This window comes from Penicillium canariense (genome assembly GCF_028826845.1).
Source record: "Penicillium canariense strain IBT 26290 chromosome Unknown utg000002l_segment0_segment0, whole genome shotgun sequence".
NCBI classification, from domain to species: Eukaryota; Fungi; Ascomycota; class Eurotiomycetes; order Eurotiales; family Aspergillaceae; genus Penicillium; species Penicillium canariense.
This window is the reverse complement of record NW_026622729.1, coordinates 2762829-2778275: the sequence shown is the minus strand read 5'-3', so window position 1 is coordinate 2778275 and position 15447 is coordinate 2762829. Positions and strand designations below refer to the sequence as shown.

General features: G+C 53.7%; 7 protein-coding genes across 7 annotated transcripts; 2 read left to right on the top strand and 5 right to left on the bottom strand.

Moving 5' to 3' along the window:
* Positions 1 to 339: 339 nt before the first annotated feature.
* N7482_004217 (uncharacterized protein) lies at positions 340 to 1195 on the bottom strand (the record flags this gene model as incomplete). Its single annotated transcript, XM_056686342.1, has 3 exons — positions 340 to 527; positions 582 to 1055; positions 1108 to 1195. 3 exons carry the CDS (start codon positions 1193 to 1195, stop codon positions 340 to 342), a joined length of 750 nt encoding a protein of 249 aa, XP_056545084.1.
* Positions 1196 to 1613: 418 nt separating this feature from the next.
* Positions 1614 to 2641, top strand: N7482_004216 (class I SAM-dependent methyltransferase; the record flags this gene model as incomplete). Its single annotated transcript, XM_056686341.1, has 2 exons — positions 1614 to 1797; positions 1881 to 2641. 2 exons carry the CDS (start codon positions 1614 to 1616, stop codon positions 2639 to 2641), a joined length of 945 nt encoding a protein of 314 aa, XP_056545083.1.
* A 394-nt stretch (positions 2642 to 3035) lies between these two features.
* On the bottom strand, positions 3036 to 4515 carry N7482_004215 (Sugar isomerase (SIS); the record flags this gene model as incomplete). Its single annotated transcript, XM_056686340.1, has 2 exons — positions 3036 to 3983; positions 4090 to 4515. The coding sequence occupies 2 exons, from the start codon at positions 4513 to 4515 to the stop codon at positions 3036 to 3038; spliced, it is 1374 nt and encodes a 457-aa protein (XP_056545082.1).
* A 979-nt stretch (positions 4516 to 5494) lies between these two features.
* N7482_004214 (Nicotinamide/nicotinic acid mononucleotide adenylyltransferase) lies at positions 5495 to 6131 on the bottom strand (the record flags this gene model as incomplete). Its single annotated transcript, XM_056686339.1, has 2 exons — positions 5495 to 5764; positions 5823 to 6131. 2 exons carry the CDS (start codon positions 6129 to 6131, stop codon positions 5495 to 5497), a joined length of 579 nt encoding a protein of 192 aa, XP_056545081.1.
* Positions 6132 to 6154: 23 nt separating this feature from the next.
* Positions 6155 to 6469, bottom strand: N7482_004213 (Nicotinamide/nicotinic acid mononucleotide adenylyltransferase; the record flags this gene model as incomplete). The annotated part of the gene is made up of 1 exon (XM_056686338.1): positions 6155 to 6469. One exon carries the CDS (start codon positions 6467 to 6469, stop codon positions 6155 to 6157), a length of 315 nt encoding a protein of 104 aa, XP_056545080.1.
* A 1719-nt stretch (positions 6470 to 8188) lies between these two features.
* On the top strand, positions 8189 to 13866 carry N7482_004212 (HECT-type E3 ubiquitin transferase UFD4; the record flags this gene model as incomplete). Its single annotated transcript, XM_056686337.1, has 5 exons — positions 8189 to 8487; positions 8556 to 8632; positions 8704 to 9338; positions 9408 to 13611; positions 13679 to 13866. 5 exons carry the CDS (start codon positions 8189 to 8191, stop codon positions 13864 to 13866), a joined length of 5403 nt encoding a protein of 1800 aa, XP_056545079.1.
* A 448-nt stretch (positions 13867 to 14314) lies between these two features.
* Positions 14315 to 15265, bottom strand: N7482_004211 (PaaI family thioesterase; the record flags this gene model as incomplete). Its single annotated transcript, XM_056686336.1, has 2 exons — positions 14315 to 14341; positions 14396 to 15265. 2 exons carry the CDS (start codon positions 15263 to 15265, stop codon positions 14315 to 14317), a joined length of 897 nt encoding a protein of 298 aa, XP_056545078.1.
* Positions 15266 to 15447: the final 182 nt, after the last annotated feature.

Sequence of the window (15447 nt, the reverse complement as noted above, 5' to 3'; positions counted from 1 at the left end):
ACCTATCACTAAAAGAAGACAACCCATATACAATGTATAGAAGGGATGTGTATTTAGGAAAGCTTGAGTGATTGGGCGGTTTTCGGGGCAGTTATAAACCGGCTATTTTCCGCACGCGGTATCAAATGCCCACAGCTGTAAATGACCTAAGGGTGTGTTCCCATTCCGCTCAGCTTTAGCCTCGATAAACAGACAAGACACACTGAAAATAGAAAAAGGGGTACGTGCATTTCTGAGTAATTTAAAGCCCCGAAAAGCCTTTCGATGAAATTAATCCCAATATGATCAGGGTGCACAATGATCGTTACCAGGTATATTCCACCCAGAATCCCTGCTATATCATCTCATAAGGTAGTGGTCAAACCATGCCATAGCCTGGCTGAGTGCCTGCTCCTTGGCAAACTTCTGTCGCGGCTTAGACAAGTCACAGCGGACAGCAAACCCGTGATCCACATCTGAGAACAAATTTATCTGATATGGAACATCCAGCTTGTCCAAGATTTGCTCACTTTCGTGCCGTTTAGTAGCTGCGAAGACGAACATCTCGCGCTAAAGCAAAATATCAGTTCACTCATGCGTACCAAAATCAAAGAAAAACAAAATTGGATACTCACCAGCAGCGGCAATACTCAAGGGTCCTTCGATGCCCTTCAGTTCACCTGCCTCGACCATAGTCGGATGCGCGGTAAACCCAACATCCAGCTTACCCGGCCTCAGGTACCGGCAGACATACTTGCCGCCATAGCAATAGCCTACACCGCCGATACGCTTGCAACCGAAGGACTCGCGCATCTCTGTGAGTACTATATCGATGATGGGCTCCGTCTGCGGTGGCAAATGGCTTTTCACCCAGTCCATGATATCAAACCCCTCTGGTCGGTTGATTGGGACAGTATCGCCGTTGAAGAGATCTGGCATCACAACAAAGTAACCCTTGGCGGCGAATTGGTCTGCAATGAGCTGGGCATTGATAAGCCTGTGACCTATCACATCGGTGAGGATAAGAACCGCATTTTCGGTAGATCCGTTGGAAGGATTTGCAAAATAGGCTGAGACTACAGAGGTAGTTAGCAATGGCTACAAGGGTATTGTATGGTGGTCACACACTGGCGCCGATGTCCTTGATCTCGCCCCTGGCTTGGCCTTCGTGAATGGAACCGATGATACAGCAGCTGGACATTTCATTGGACGCCATATGGACAATGTTCAATTGAACCTGAGATTTGTTTGTGAGAGGTTTGAAAATGTGTTTGATTGATATATAGAGGTGGTCGGAAGGGAGGCAGCCCTGTTACATACCGAGCTTTTGATCCTGCGATTGAAAGCTCGGACCTAGGAATTTTAATTATGAGCCTAAGTCCATTAGATCCGTAAAGTCCGCAAGGCCTTCAAGTTGTAGTTGATAAAGACAATATCCCCAATGAAGTGTTTCAGTAGCGGATCTTCCACTCTACTGGGCGGCTCGCAAACCCCGAGTGGCGATTGGCCTGAGCGGCCAGTTGGTGCAGAAGAAGTGGGTCTCCGCGATCTCGCGGGACGGAAAAGTTCCTGGCAGCTCCGTCGTCCCGTCGCGGTCGTGGCAGCTATCCAACCCCCATACCCTCGAGCTCACAATGTCCTCCCGTTCCGCCTGGCGAGCCTTGCACTACAGTGCCAAGCGCCGTATCTCTCAGCCCACCACTCCCTACCGTTGCTTTTCCTGCGCTCGCCAGTCCCTTGAGCAGGCTAAACCCGACCATGAGCGCATGACACACTTCGGGTTCACCAATGTGCCCGAATCAGAGAAGGAGTCGCGAGGTATGATTTGCCTAGCGCCATATGGAATCAGTGACGTATGATCGCTCCATTGGGAACCTCCGGCTAACCCTAATCTCCAACAGTCGGCGCCGTGTTCAGCTCCGTCGCCTCCTCGTACGATAACATGAATGACCTGATGTCTCTGGGCATCCACCGCCTGTGGAAAGACCACTTTGTGCGCTCCCTGAACCCAGGCACCCCCGTGGCCAACCGCGATGCCGATGCCAAAGACAAGGGCTGGAACATCCTCGACATCGCCGGCGGGACCGGCGACATTGCCTTCCGCATGCTCGACCACGCGACTAACATCAACCACGACATGCAAACCAGCGTCACAATCAGCGACATCAACGCCGACATGCTGGCTGAGGGCCGCAAGCGCTCCATCGAGACGCCCTACTACAACACCTCGCGCCTGTCGTTCGTCGAGGCCAACGCCGAGCATATGCCGCATATTCCGGACGCCTCGATCGACCTGTACACCGTGGTCTTTGGCATTCGTAACTTCACGGACAAGCAGGCAGCCCTGAACGAGGCGTTCCGCGTGCTCAAGCCGGGCGGCGTGTTTGCGTGCATGGAGTTCAGCAAGGTGGATAACCCGCTGTTCGATGCTATCTATAAGAGATGGAATTTCAGCGCGATCCCACTTATCGGCCAGATTGTTGCGGGTGACCGGGATAGCTACCAGTATCTTGTTGAGAGTATTGAGCGCTTCCCCAGCCAGGAGGAGTTCCGGGGGATGATTCAGAAGGCTGGGTTTATGATTCCTGGTCGTGGGTATGAGAACCTGACTGGTGGGATTGCCGCCATTCACAAGGGTATCAAGCCGATTGTCCAGTCTTGATTGAAGCGAATGGACGGCCCTCGGGGTGGTGGGGGGATATCTCCCTTTTGCCCACCAGCCGCTGAAGACGGAATGTATAATAGATTTTCGCATAGTGTTTGGATTATCATGAATACCTAAATTCTACAAGCTTGGGAGGGTGCTGAAAGCTGTAAAATATGGCCCGCTGGGGATGCCGGGGCATTTTGAATACAGTATTTGAAAACAGTAACAATAACAGTAATAATAACAATGTAAGTCTATGCAAACTGGATGGAAGCAAAAGCAGGCGTAACATCGTCAATGTATGTCCAATGATGCAAATGTATGTGCAATTCAGAAACAAACATATGCGAAACGAATAGAAGATATCGACATATAGGAAAACCATCATATCAACACATCCCAGAAAAAATTACTCACCCCACAGGTCTTCTGGCTCCATGACTCCAATGCAGCTGGCGGGGTGAGCGATGTCTTTCACAACCGCAATGACTGATATCGTATCTGGCACTCCTCGGGATGTGGAGACGAGACGACGCAGCTCGGCGAGTGGTGTTGACTCAGGCACCAGGAACCAATCGGCCCGGGGAACCGCCAGGGTATGGCCGGAATTTGAAGCCACGACATCAGATAGCCGCAGATCGACATCTGTGTGCCGTGAAAGGAGAGACCGGATTCGTCGCGGTGGAATAATCACAGATGGGGACAGGAAGACCCATGATTTCGCATTTGGGTGCTGGATAGCCGTGAGGAGGATGTCCAGTAATCGGAGGTCACTAGGAGTCTGTGAGGAGGATGCCGAAGCTGTGGGGATTTGGTGGAGAGGGACGAGCATGTCTAAGAGTATCTGACGGTGTTCGGGTGGTTGTTGAAGAGTGAAGGGTGGAATTGACGAGCTGGTCGAGCCCTCTTCCCAGGGCAAGGAAATGGAGGATGAAGGAGAATCGAATGTGGTCACTGACAACCCGCTTGACGGTGTAGTCAATGGTGTGCCTCCAGCCGCAGCGGCTCCAATAGCGCCTCCAGGGTGGTAACTTCGGAAGACGTCTGCGGGACTTTTCCCTGGAGCAGTATGCAACTTCCGTGCGGCTGCGATAGCCAATGCGTCTCCTAGACACAAGGCTACTGTTGTAGACGATGTCGGGGCACTGACACCGAGAGAAGTCTCTTCCTCTTCGTGAATAGGCGCTGCTAAAAGGACCCCCATGCCAGAGGGGCCATGCAAAGTGAGTAGAGGGCATGTTTCGGGCTGAGTATGCGAGGTGAGAGCGATCACCGGAACCGTGGCCGGAATATGCGGGAGCAGAGATAGCAACTCCGGCGAGCGACCAGAGAAGGAGATGAGGAGCATTGTGTCATTCTACCAAACTGAACGTCAGCACGTAATCCTCCCAATCGCCTTCGACAGCCTCTCCTTGGATTTGCCAGGTGGACTGTCTGATCAGCGCAAGATGTATGTGGCATACCGGCCGGACCAATCCCAAATCCCCATGCAACGCCTCGGTGGGATGCAAGAAAGCACTGTAGATCCCCAAACTATTCATCGTCGCCTCGATCTTGCGCCCAATCTTCCCACTCTTGCCCACGCCGCAGATCACCAGCTTGCCGCCCTCGCACACACTGCGCGCAATCAGGTCCACCGCCCGCGCGAGGTCCTGCTGCGACCGCACGTCGGTCTGATAGAAGTGTTCGAGGTGCGCGAGGGCCGCGCGCTCGGTCGACATGACATGGAGTGCCGTGAAGACCGAGGAGACGTCTTTGGCGGGCGCAAGTGGGAGATCTGAGGGTCCTGGAGGGGTGAGGGGCCAGCCAGACGGGCCCTGGCTCAGGTCGGAGGGGGACATGGTGGGCGGGATGAAGGAGTCGATGGGGTCAATGGCTTCATACACCATACTTGCCTGATTGTCGGAAGAGGCTGATTTTAAAGCTGGAGACCACGCCCTCCAGGAGCGACGGGGCCAGGTTGCGGCCGGGAAAATGTGGACGGCCAAGATGGAAGAGATCCGGTCGATAGCGGAAGATAACAGGCGGGATCGCGCGATCGTCGCCGCCGTGGCTTGGACGGTAGCTTCCTGCAGGAGCGCGCGCGACCGTTGATTCCTTGATTCTTATAAAATTCAGGGTTCCTCGAGGCCCCTCGCGATCGTCATAGAGTTGATTAAACCACGGTCGCTTGTCTCTGGGGTCGTGGTATGCATCGACGCCTTGGAGAATCTGGCCGAGATGGTGTCATTACGTGCGTGGATGGCATGCGGCTGACCCGTGCCACATCCTGGAAGCACGATCCTCCAGGGGTGCGCATGGAGCTCGGAGAGACACTGTTGGTCAGCTTATACTTGGACATCCCAGGATGCAAGGATATATACGTAATCACGTCTCGCCAGTCCATATTCGGTAGGTCTAGGGCCACAGAGGGTCTATTACGCTCTCATATGTACAGTGTGTATGGCTAAGGGGGACAACAAGGCAGTTATGTACAAGTCCATGGACCCCCGCGTAGATCCAGCAGCAAGGGGACGGCGGAGATGCGGTGATCGCAACGCCCAGCGTCAAGTGCCAGCTGGATCGCAAAGAGGCAGGGCAAAATCAAACGCAAAATTCCAGCCCGTTAAGAAGAGAACTCCCAGACTCCAGAAATCATTAATCGTCTCGATCCTCGTACAGCAAGCCATGCTCTGGCTGCTCGTCGAGCCCAGGTCCCACGCAGTAACGGGAGCGGTGACCTCCCGGGGAGGCTGGGCTTTACGGAGATGTCGCAACCGCAGGCAAGACGAAGGCAAAAGGGGGTATCGTATCAGGGTCACGCTTCGCTCATTGTTTTCGTTCGAATTGGCCGTGCAGCTGGCTTGTAGGGGTTGAGCCTACACAGCATCACCCGGACTTGCCCCCCTCTTGCCTCTCCTTACCCTTCTCATTTGAGGTGCCGTCATCCTCGTACAGATGGTGCTGCTCGATATAGTGGATGACAGGCACGGGAATAAGGTAGCGAACGCTCATCTCACGCCGCAAGAACAGTCGGATCTTGGTGCTACTAACATCGTTTTGGATGAGCTGCTGGATAACATGAATGTTGTCCTTCCAAGGCTGCAGGCTCGCCAAAGCCTCATCGATGTCGGTTCCGCTGCGTTCCACGATGAAAGACTGGAAGAGGTCAGCACGGTGGTAGAGATGGCGAACAAGAAAGAAGTCTCCAACATACGCCATATTTGCCCAGAATGTGGTCGAGATCCTTCTGACTCCAGACGCCCGGGGTGGACATGGTGTGGATCAGATCCGCGCCGGCGAGCAGGGCAATCCGCACGGGCTTGCGGGTTCCATCGCCGGCTTCCACGCCTCCGCGGACGGTGTTGATCTCGTAATCAAAATGATCCAGCACCAGTGCGGTCGGCTGATACTCCTTCTGGACCGGCTCCCAGGTATCCACCATCAACCAATCCGACGTTTGATCGACTGCCAATTGACACATGGCGACACTGGTTGCAACCGATTCATTAGCATGCTGTCCCATATCCCTTGGTCCGGATGGGATGGTTACCGGTGCTCCGCGCTGGCCAAACCAGCCTTGCGATAGGCATCCGACACCGGCGAAAGGTAGCCACCGATGAGTTCAAAGTCGGTGCTGAACTTGACGTAATCGGCCGCCATTTCAAACATGCGCAGATGCAGATATGTGATGGGGGAGAAGGAGCCACAGGCGACGAGAAGCAGCGGAGTCTTCTCTGGGTCGTTCATTTTGCCCTTGAGGCGGAGTTCTGGGAAGACATAGTCCTCCATCGGAGCTGGAGCAATGCACGCAGGCGGCTGGTGCACATCGTCGCTTTGGCCGCCAACCATTTCGGTCGCCATGGGTAGTTGTAGGTGTGGGGGGACGAAGCAAAGAAACTGGGGAAATGAAACGGCGATGCAGTTCAACGGCCGGAGGATGGGAGGTAGATTTGGAGGGGGGCAGGGCTTGGGGGCGTGCGGAGAGGGGCAAGAAGAGAAAACTCGCCCGGCGGTGGCCAGGCGGCGCGGGGGGCAAAGAGGCGGAAAAGAATGCGCCGGGAGAAGATGGCGGCCCAGGAGTGTCCAAGTGTCCAAGGGGTTAAGGATAAAGAAGACGATTGGGATGATTCCTTTGTGCCCGTCCCGGGAGAATGGCGGTGGTGGTTATTAAGTACTCGGTGAGTCAATCGAGGGTGCTGACCTCGGCGTGTAGCCGGTCGGCGACTGCGGTTAAGTCGGGCCCGGAAAGGGCGGAAGGCTCACGACAGTAAACTAACGAACACTAATGAACTATGGAGTGCTGGACCAATAAATATCGATGCGCCGGAGGAGGTAGTTGTCGTCTGGAGTATGGTATGGGGCTCATGATTCTTTGGGTCCCCTAATGCTTAATCTGAATAGCATTATGGATATGTGCTTCATACTTGAGAGGACGAATTCGGTGGTCTCCCCCTGTGCACGCGACTATTGTATACACAGCGGAGGATAGCTCTTTATTATCTACACGCCAATTCCACAGGAACTACTACTGATAGTGACCAATAGAATGGATCATGCTGGCTAGATAATTCGTAGCACAATAAGCTCCACGCCTCCGAGCAGATAGCCTAAGACAGCCTCTATAATATGTCACTTCAAAGCTACACAACTGCATAGTGATTGGATCCTTCGCACGCTGACGGGCGAAATGGCAATCGACAGGGTGGATCACTTATCGTCACGGGGGTAGGAGAGGGAAAGGTGTCAAGGAGTGCACGGTGTTGTTGCACTCCCGCCGCCTAGCGGTCTCCGAATCCAATCGTCACAGTCACCATCCACCACGTCAAACACTCCTCCCCTTCTCCTCTTTCCTCCCTCCCCCACCATCTTAATCCTTCCACCCCCTAACAAACCTTTCATCGCCCGGTTTGTCGATTTCCAACTCCTTTCTACTATCGTTCTTGTTTCTTGTTTTCTCGCCCATTCTTATAGCCTCGACCGCAGTTCGGACAGCTTGCCGCCCGCCCGGAATCCACTTCATCTCTCGTCCAACCCGACCCCAACCCCCCAAGACTCGCCTTCTTCACCCGTTCTCAATTCTGAATCGGTGTGCGGATGGCGGAAACGGTGTCGAAGTCAACTTAAACGATTCTCTCCGACCCGGTAACTTATGGCAAGGCAAAGGCCCTCCGCCAACCGTCAGGACCCTCTCGAGGATTATTCCGTTTCCCCCGCAGGTGCCTCTCCCGCCTCTTCTGCCCTGAGGTAGCTATCCGCCCATTTCCCTCCGCCTCTCTTATCCATACCTTTGTCCTTTTGCTCGTGTTTTCCACCTTGCCTGCTCTAGACCCGCAAGGACAAGATCCATGTGGATCGCCTAGATCATCCCCTCGCGTGCTGGTTCAACTTGCCTCCGACGGCATTGCTCCCTCCGACCGCGGGGATTACATCTCCCTAAGAGCGTCAGACCTGTACCCATACCCTCACCTCACGTTTTCTGTGGTTATTTCAACCATCCCCGATTGCGCTTTTGTGCGATTGTGACCGTGACTCACCTGCACCTACACCGTCACCCCCAAAGTATCCACAAGGCAGTTTCTCATGTCATCCAGAACAACTCGCTCCTCGGCGAGACTTGCTACAGACCCTCCTCCCGACGCCGACCCCGGCTCATCTTTGACGCACGCCGCTGGCTCGGCCCCCTCCCGGAAACGCAAAGCTCCTGGGCGCCGGGATCGACATCCAGACGCCCCGACCCAGTCACCGGCCCCCTCCTCCCCCCGAAGATCGAAAAGACAGAAGACCACAACAGCCCATTCGGCTCCCCCTGCAAGCTCCGCTGCAGCTGTACCTCGTCGATCCGCCGCTTCTCGTGGCAGACCAGTCATGTCACAGCCGGGGTGAGTTGTTTCGGTGTGTCGGTCAGGTTGGCACATAAATCGGAGCGCTGACGTGAATACGTGTATAGACCATCTTCTCGACCCTCGGAGGAATCGAAGTCAACCACACCTCCACCCCCTTCGCGGCGGAGATCCAGCCGGAATGGTGAGCATCTATTGAATCTCAGCAATGTGCTTCAGTTGCAACTATGTATACTAACGAGATCTTACCGTCAGATCGTCTCGCAGCAACACAATCCCCGCCCCCGCGGCGGTCGAAGAAGCGCTCGGCAAAGACGAATCCCGATGCCATAATGCGGGATGCGGAGGAGGATCTGGAGGAGCCAGAGACCAAGGACGAGCGAGAGGGATCTCCAACCGGGGAAAGCAATGATGGCACCAACCACTCGGCATTTGACGATGAGGATTTGGACCCATTCTCGAGCAGTCTTTTTGGAGGTCGCGGGCCGATGGGCCTCCAGAGCACGCTTCGTGCCCTCAGTGGCATCATGTCGGGCATGTCTAATCGCCTCCGAGATATCCTTAGTAACCTGAGAGCGAAGGATGATCCTTCCGTTCAGTTGATCGCTCTGCAAGAGTTGTCAGATCTTCTGCTCGTCTCGAACGAGGACAACCTCTCCGGCCAGTTCTCTCCCGACCCGTACGTCAAGGAACTGGTCACCTTAATGCAACCAAATCAGTTCGGCGAAGAAAACCCCGAAATAATGCTTCTTGCCTGCCGTTGTCTTGCAAATCTCATGGAGGCCCTTCGTGGGTCGGTCGCTAATGTCGTCTATGGTGGCGCTGTCCCCATTCTCTGCCAAAAACTTTTGGATATTCAGTTCATTGATCTAGCCGAGCAGGCTCTTAGTGTGCGTCTCTCTTTCCTATGTTGACATTTGGTACTTCTTGTAATTTGGCAACTGACAGTCTCGATTTAGACCTTGGCCAAAATCTCTGTTGATTTCCCTGCTTCGATTGTGCGAGAAGGAGGTCTGACAGCCTGCCTGACGTACCTGGATTTCTTCCCCACAAGCACTCAACGTACTGCCGTGACAACTGCAGCCAACTGTTGCCGCAGCCTTCCTCATGACTCCTTCCCTGTGGTTCGGGATGTGATGGGAACTTTGCTGAATGTCCTGTCCAGCAATGACCCCAAGGTTGTCGAGCAGGGTTGTCTTTGTGTCTCCCGAATTGTCGAGAGCTTCAAGCATCGGCCCGCTAACTTAGAAGAGTTGATTGAGCCTGCCATGCTTCAGGCTGTCCTGCGTCTCCTGCTGCCGGGTACTACCAACCTGATTGGACCCCACATTCACACTCAATTCCTCCGTGTCCTGGCAATCACCGCCAAGGTCAGCCCGCGCTTGTCTATTGAATTGCTCAAGATGAATGTTGTGGACACACTCTACCAGATTTTAACTGGCGTATCACCACCTCAAGATGTGGACAGCACGGGCGTGAAAATGGACAGTGTGTTGGTCATGCAGGCATTGATCCACCGTCCACGGGAGCAGGTCTTCGAGACTCTCAATGTCATCTGTGAATTGCTACCTGGCGTGCCTAATCGTGAGGCATCCAAGACCGACAGCTTGCTCAGCTCTTACTTTGATAACAACATGTCGATCGGCCTGAAGTCACCAAAGACTAAAGACGCCCCGGAAGAGAGACGTGCGTTGCTGGACGACTGCAAACCCGAACTCAAGCGCTTTGCCATGATCCTCTTCCCCACTCTGACTGACGCATACTCGAGTACGGTCAATTTGCATGTTCGTCAGAAGGTTCTGATTGCACAGCTGAAAATGCTTCATTTCCTCGAGCCCAGTCTGATTGAAGATGCTCTCCGGACGGTCCCGTATTCCTCGTTCCTGGCAGCGATTCTTTCGCAAAAGGATCACCCATCGCTTGTATCGCTCGCTCTTCGATGCTCCGAGTTGCTCTTCCAGCGCCTTGAACACGTTTATCAGCATCAATTCCACCGTGAAGGTGTCATATCCGAGATCGAGAGGCTCACTGAGACTCCTCTGTCAAGTGATCAGGAAGCTGAGCCCTCGGGTGGTGCGAAGAAGAGCTCCAGTGATACCCCCAACGTTATAAATCCCAACGCCGAAGATGCAGAAACTAGCGACAAGAAGGATGAAGATGCCGATGACGATGATGGCGATGACTTCGATGATCAGGATGATGACCAGGATGACGAGAATGAAGATGATTCTGACTCAGAGAATTCTTCTATCGATGGTCGCCTCTCAATTGCCAAGATGGACGACGCCTTGAATGACCTTGTCATTCGGGATGCTCATGCCTTCCTTAGGATCTACGAAGCGGGTCAAGGAGGGGCCGTCCGCTCTGAGGCTCAGAAGATCCTGACAGAGCTCCAGGGCTTGGCATCCAATATCCGAGAATTCTACTCCTCCGGCAATGAGAAGGATGGCCTTGCTCTCTTCAAGAACCTGGCGTCTTACTTTGACGGAGACGCGCTGGAGAGCATTACCAGCTCAGAGCTGCTAAACTCGGGCATCATCCAGGTGCTTCTAGACGTTCTTGCTGACTTCAAAGCTTCCTCCTCTGTTCGGCATTCCAGGGCAGCCTTTCTGCAGGCTTTCATGGGTGCAACGATATCTGAGAAGGCGCAGAGCCAAAGCACTGCGACCACTCCCTTCAGCGTATTGATTAGGAAATTGCAAGACTTGCTCAGTAGGACTGAGCATTTCGAAGTGATTACTGTCAGCCACAACTCGCTGGAGAACACCCGCAGCAATGCCACCTACATGCTCGGAAAGCAGCTCCGACTCAGACTGGTTGCCGAAGACGGCTCTGAGGTTCCTCGTCCTTACAAGAATATTATGGTTTCCATTCATGCTATCGCCACCTTCAAGGCCCTGGACGACTTCCTTCAGCCGCGAATTGCCATATCTGAGCGTCCGCGCCAGTCTCGAGCCCGGAATTCGATTCTCTCCCAAATTGCCCAGGCTGCCAGCATTCGCGACCAGCTGCCGTCGTCCCACTCCCCTCGACCGTCTGGTCGAAACCTCTCCACTCGGACCGGAGCCGCACAAGGCGACACCAACGAGTCGCCCGATGAGGATCAGGATCAGGGATCCGCAGGCAATCACCGGCACCGACGCATACGGGGAGACGATGACGATGAGCACGACGACGAGCCCCTCGAGTGCGCTGATGAACGGCAACTGAGCGAGGATGAGGATGAGGATGCCGACGAAGGCGATGAGGACGAGGAACTCAATGCTATTGTGGATGATCTCGAGGATGACCTCGAAGACGACAATATTCATGATCCTACGGCCGTCAACATGGAGGTTGGTTCTTCGGGTAAAGTTACAGCTCGCAAAGAAGACGGCACTCGGGTTGGAACTCCATCCCAGTCTACGCCGGCATCGAAACCTTCGTCGTCGGCCCCCACTGCTTCATCCCATCCTGCTGGCCACAGCTCCATAGCAACTGCAGGACGTCCGTTCTCCTCGTATGCCGCTGCCATGGCATCGATTCCCCAGGACTGGCACATTGAGTTCTGTGTGGATGGCAAGCCAATCTCGAGTGACACCACTGTCTACCGTGCCGTTCATCACAACCGCGAACACGTAGATGAGACAAACCCCAAGAATGTCTGGTCTGCCGTTCACACGGTCACTTTCCGCCGCGTGAAGGGTCCTCCTCCCCCTGAGCCATCTACTCTTGCTGCTAGTGGTCATGATGCTTCTGAGGATGACGGCCTCGAAATCCCATCTTCCCTCAACAAGGATGCCACGACGGCGTCGATTCTTCGCTTGCTTCGTGTTCTTCATGAGATGAACGCGACTATCGGCGACATCCTGACGGAGACTCGGGACCATGTCAGCATCACTCCCGAGCCTCTCGCCCAGTTTATCAACACCAAGCTCACTGCCAAGATGAACCGTCAGCTTGAGGAGCCCTTGATCGTCGCAAGCAGCTGCCTACCTAGCTGGAGCGAGGACCTAGCTCGGCTGTTCTCTTTCTTGTTCCCGTTCGAGACCCGGCACCTGTTCTTACAATCCACCGCATTCGGCTACTCGCGTGCCATGATGAGATGGCACAACTCGCAAAGTACAGAAGATAGCCGACGTGACTTGCGACGTGACGATCGGCCATTCCTTGGTCGGCTACAGCGACAAAAGGTACGAATCTCGCGTGCCCGCATTCTGGACTCTGCTATGAAGGTCATGGAGCTTTATGGGTCCTCTCCCAGTGTGCTTGAAGTGGAGTACTTCGAAGAGGTCGGAACTGGTCTGGGCCCTACCCTTGAATTTTATTCCACGGTTTCGAAGGAATTCTCGAAGAAGAAGCTCAAGACATGGAGAGAAACCGATGACGGCTCGGCTGCTGAGTATGCCTTCGGCAAGAGTGGCCTTTTCCCTGCCCCGATGAGCGATGAGCAAGCCTCCCAGGAGGCTGGTAAAAAGCAACTGAACATTTTCAAAATCCTTGGAAAGTTCGTCGCACGGTCTATGCTTGACTCGCGCATTATCGATATCTCATTCAACCCGGCCTTCTTCCGCATTGCTGACAACCTCTCCTCTGTCACGCCGTCGCTGGGTACGGTGAAGCTTGTGGATGAAGATCTGGCCAAGTCCCTTGTCATGCTGAAGCAGTTTGTCAAGGCCAAGGATGGAATTAAGAACAACAATACCTTGTCGTCTCAAGAGAAAGTAGAGGCCATCGAGAACATCCAGGTCGATGGAGTTCGAGTCGACGATCTAAGCTTGGATTTCAGTTTGCCTGGCTACCCGGCTATTGAGCTTATTCCCGATGGGTCCAATGTTCCCCTTACCATTGACAATGTCGACCGTTACGTGGACGGCGTCATTGACATGACCCTAGGTAGCGGGGTTCGACGCCAAGTGGACGCCTTCCGGGCTGGCTTTTCCCAGGTGTTCCCCTTCTCTGCTCTCCGTGCTTTCACCCCCCATGAACTTGTCATGCTCTTCGGACAGGCTGATGAGGACTGGTCAATTGAAACTCTCATGGACTCAATTAAGGCCGATCATGGATTCAACATGGATAGCAGGAGCGTTCGCAACTTGCTGCAGACCATGAGTGAATTGGACTCACAGCAGCGCCGTGATTTCCTACAATTTGTTACGGGTAGCCCGAAACTTCCGATTGGTGGTATGACCTCTCGTTCGTGCCGATTTAGTTCAACTTTACTAATGTATTCTGCCACAGGTTTCAAGAGTCTTACACCTATCTTTACGGTTGTCTGCCGCCCGAGCGAGCCCCCCTTACACTCCGGACGACTACCTCCCAAGCGTCATGACCTGCGTGAATTATCTCAAACTCCCGGACTACAGCAGCTTGGATGTCCTCAAGGAGCGACTATCCGTTGCCATCAAGGAAGGTCAAGGCGCATTCCACTTGTCCTAGATTCATCCTGTATGAAATCTCCATTTTGCACTCGGCTTTTCCACCCCATCAGTCTCCTCTCTAAAATACTGATTGGCGACGCCAGCTGTGCTGGTGCAACGACTTTTTAACCCTGTCTTTATCCCATTTTTCTCCGGGTATAAGCGCGACGTTTTTAATGATGCGATGACGTGCGACTTTTTGCTTTTTAAGCTCCATTTCCCCCATTTTCAGGTTTTTCGGAAGGGTTGTTTCTTTTTCTCGCCCTTTTTCTCATCAAATCATATGGAATGAGGGCGTCAAGGCGGGATTCGTTTCTTCTCATCATGATGCTGATATTAGATAGCAATGGATAACTTTTCTATTGTCTATCGCGTAACCTTCTTTTCCCAATAATTCTATCATTAAACAATTCATCTAGGGGTATTTGAAAGATTGCCGTTCTGCGTTCTTCTCATAGTTGTGCCATTTAGGTCTTATAGACTGACACCATGGACTACGCATGACAATGTTAGCACCTGTACAAATCCTCCCAGAGAGAGATACTTACATCCGCAAACTTAGGCTCCACAAACAAGGCTCTCGCCTCCGAAACCATCACCGCGCCCTCATTATCCTCACTCAACAATGCGGCATCTGCCACCAGACTCTTTGCATCAAGCGGCGCAGATAATGAAAGCGGAAGATATGTCATCTTGCCCTCGACCCACGCTTTTCGCCCCTCAACCTTGACAGTCTCAGCACGCAGCACATAAAGACGATCAGGCAGCGCGGGCTTCCGAAAATCGACATTCAAATTCGCCGTCATACCGAGGCCGCTCGGGAACGCGGCTGAAACACATCGGGCAAATACTTCATCAAACAGAACAGACAAGAGGCCGCCATGCACGAAGCCTGGGTGTCCACAGAGATCGTGGCCGATATGGAAGACGGAGACAACACTGCTCGCACGGGCGGTGCTCTTGGACCCGGCTTCGGTCTTTCCACGTGTTGTCCACATATACGGTGCCAGCGCCAGCTTTCCAGGGCCTGCTAAGCTGCCTCCGACGAAATGGTGTTGTCTGATGGCCGGCGGGATGGCGAGATGGGGGCGCGATTCTTGGTAGGCTTTGCGGGATTGGCGCAGGGTCTGGACGAGAGGGATTTGGGAAATCAGGGTATCGAGGAAGGCGGTTTCATCGAGCGCTGCAGCTGGTGTTCGGGGTATTTCGGTCTCCACCTGCGAAAGAAATGCTGCTCTTTCCACCTGTGGTACCTGTGTCTGGCTGGATGGGAGTGCTTGTTCGTGGACCACGGCAGAGCGCGAAGGACCCTGTTGGTGTAGGCCAGCAACTGGCCCGCGGACGGAGAAAGCAACCTTCGACATGGACACTGCTGAAGGGCGCACCAGCCATCGTGCGGCTTGGGGAAGAGCGGCCATTATCGAGGGCATCTGGTGTATGGTATGAAGTCTATAGTCGTCCAAATATGGATGTTAGAAGCCTATCCATATCGTGAAGCGCAAAGCGCCAAAGACCAACCCGCCAACCTACCGAACAACTGCCGATAAGCTAATGCACAACTAATCTCCCGCGACGTAAGATCTTCCGATTAACCTATCGC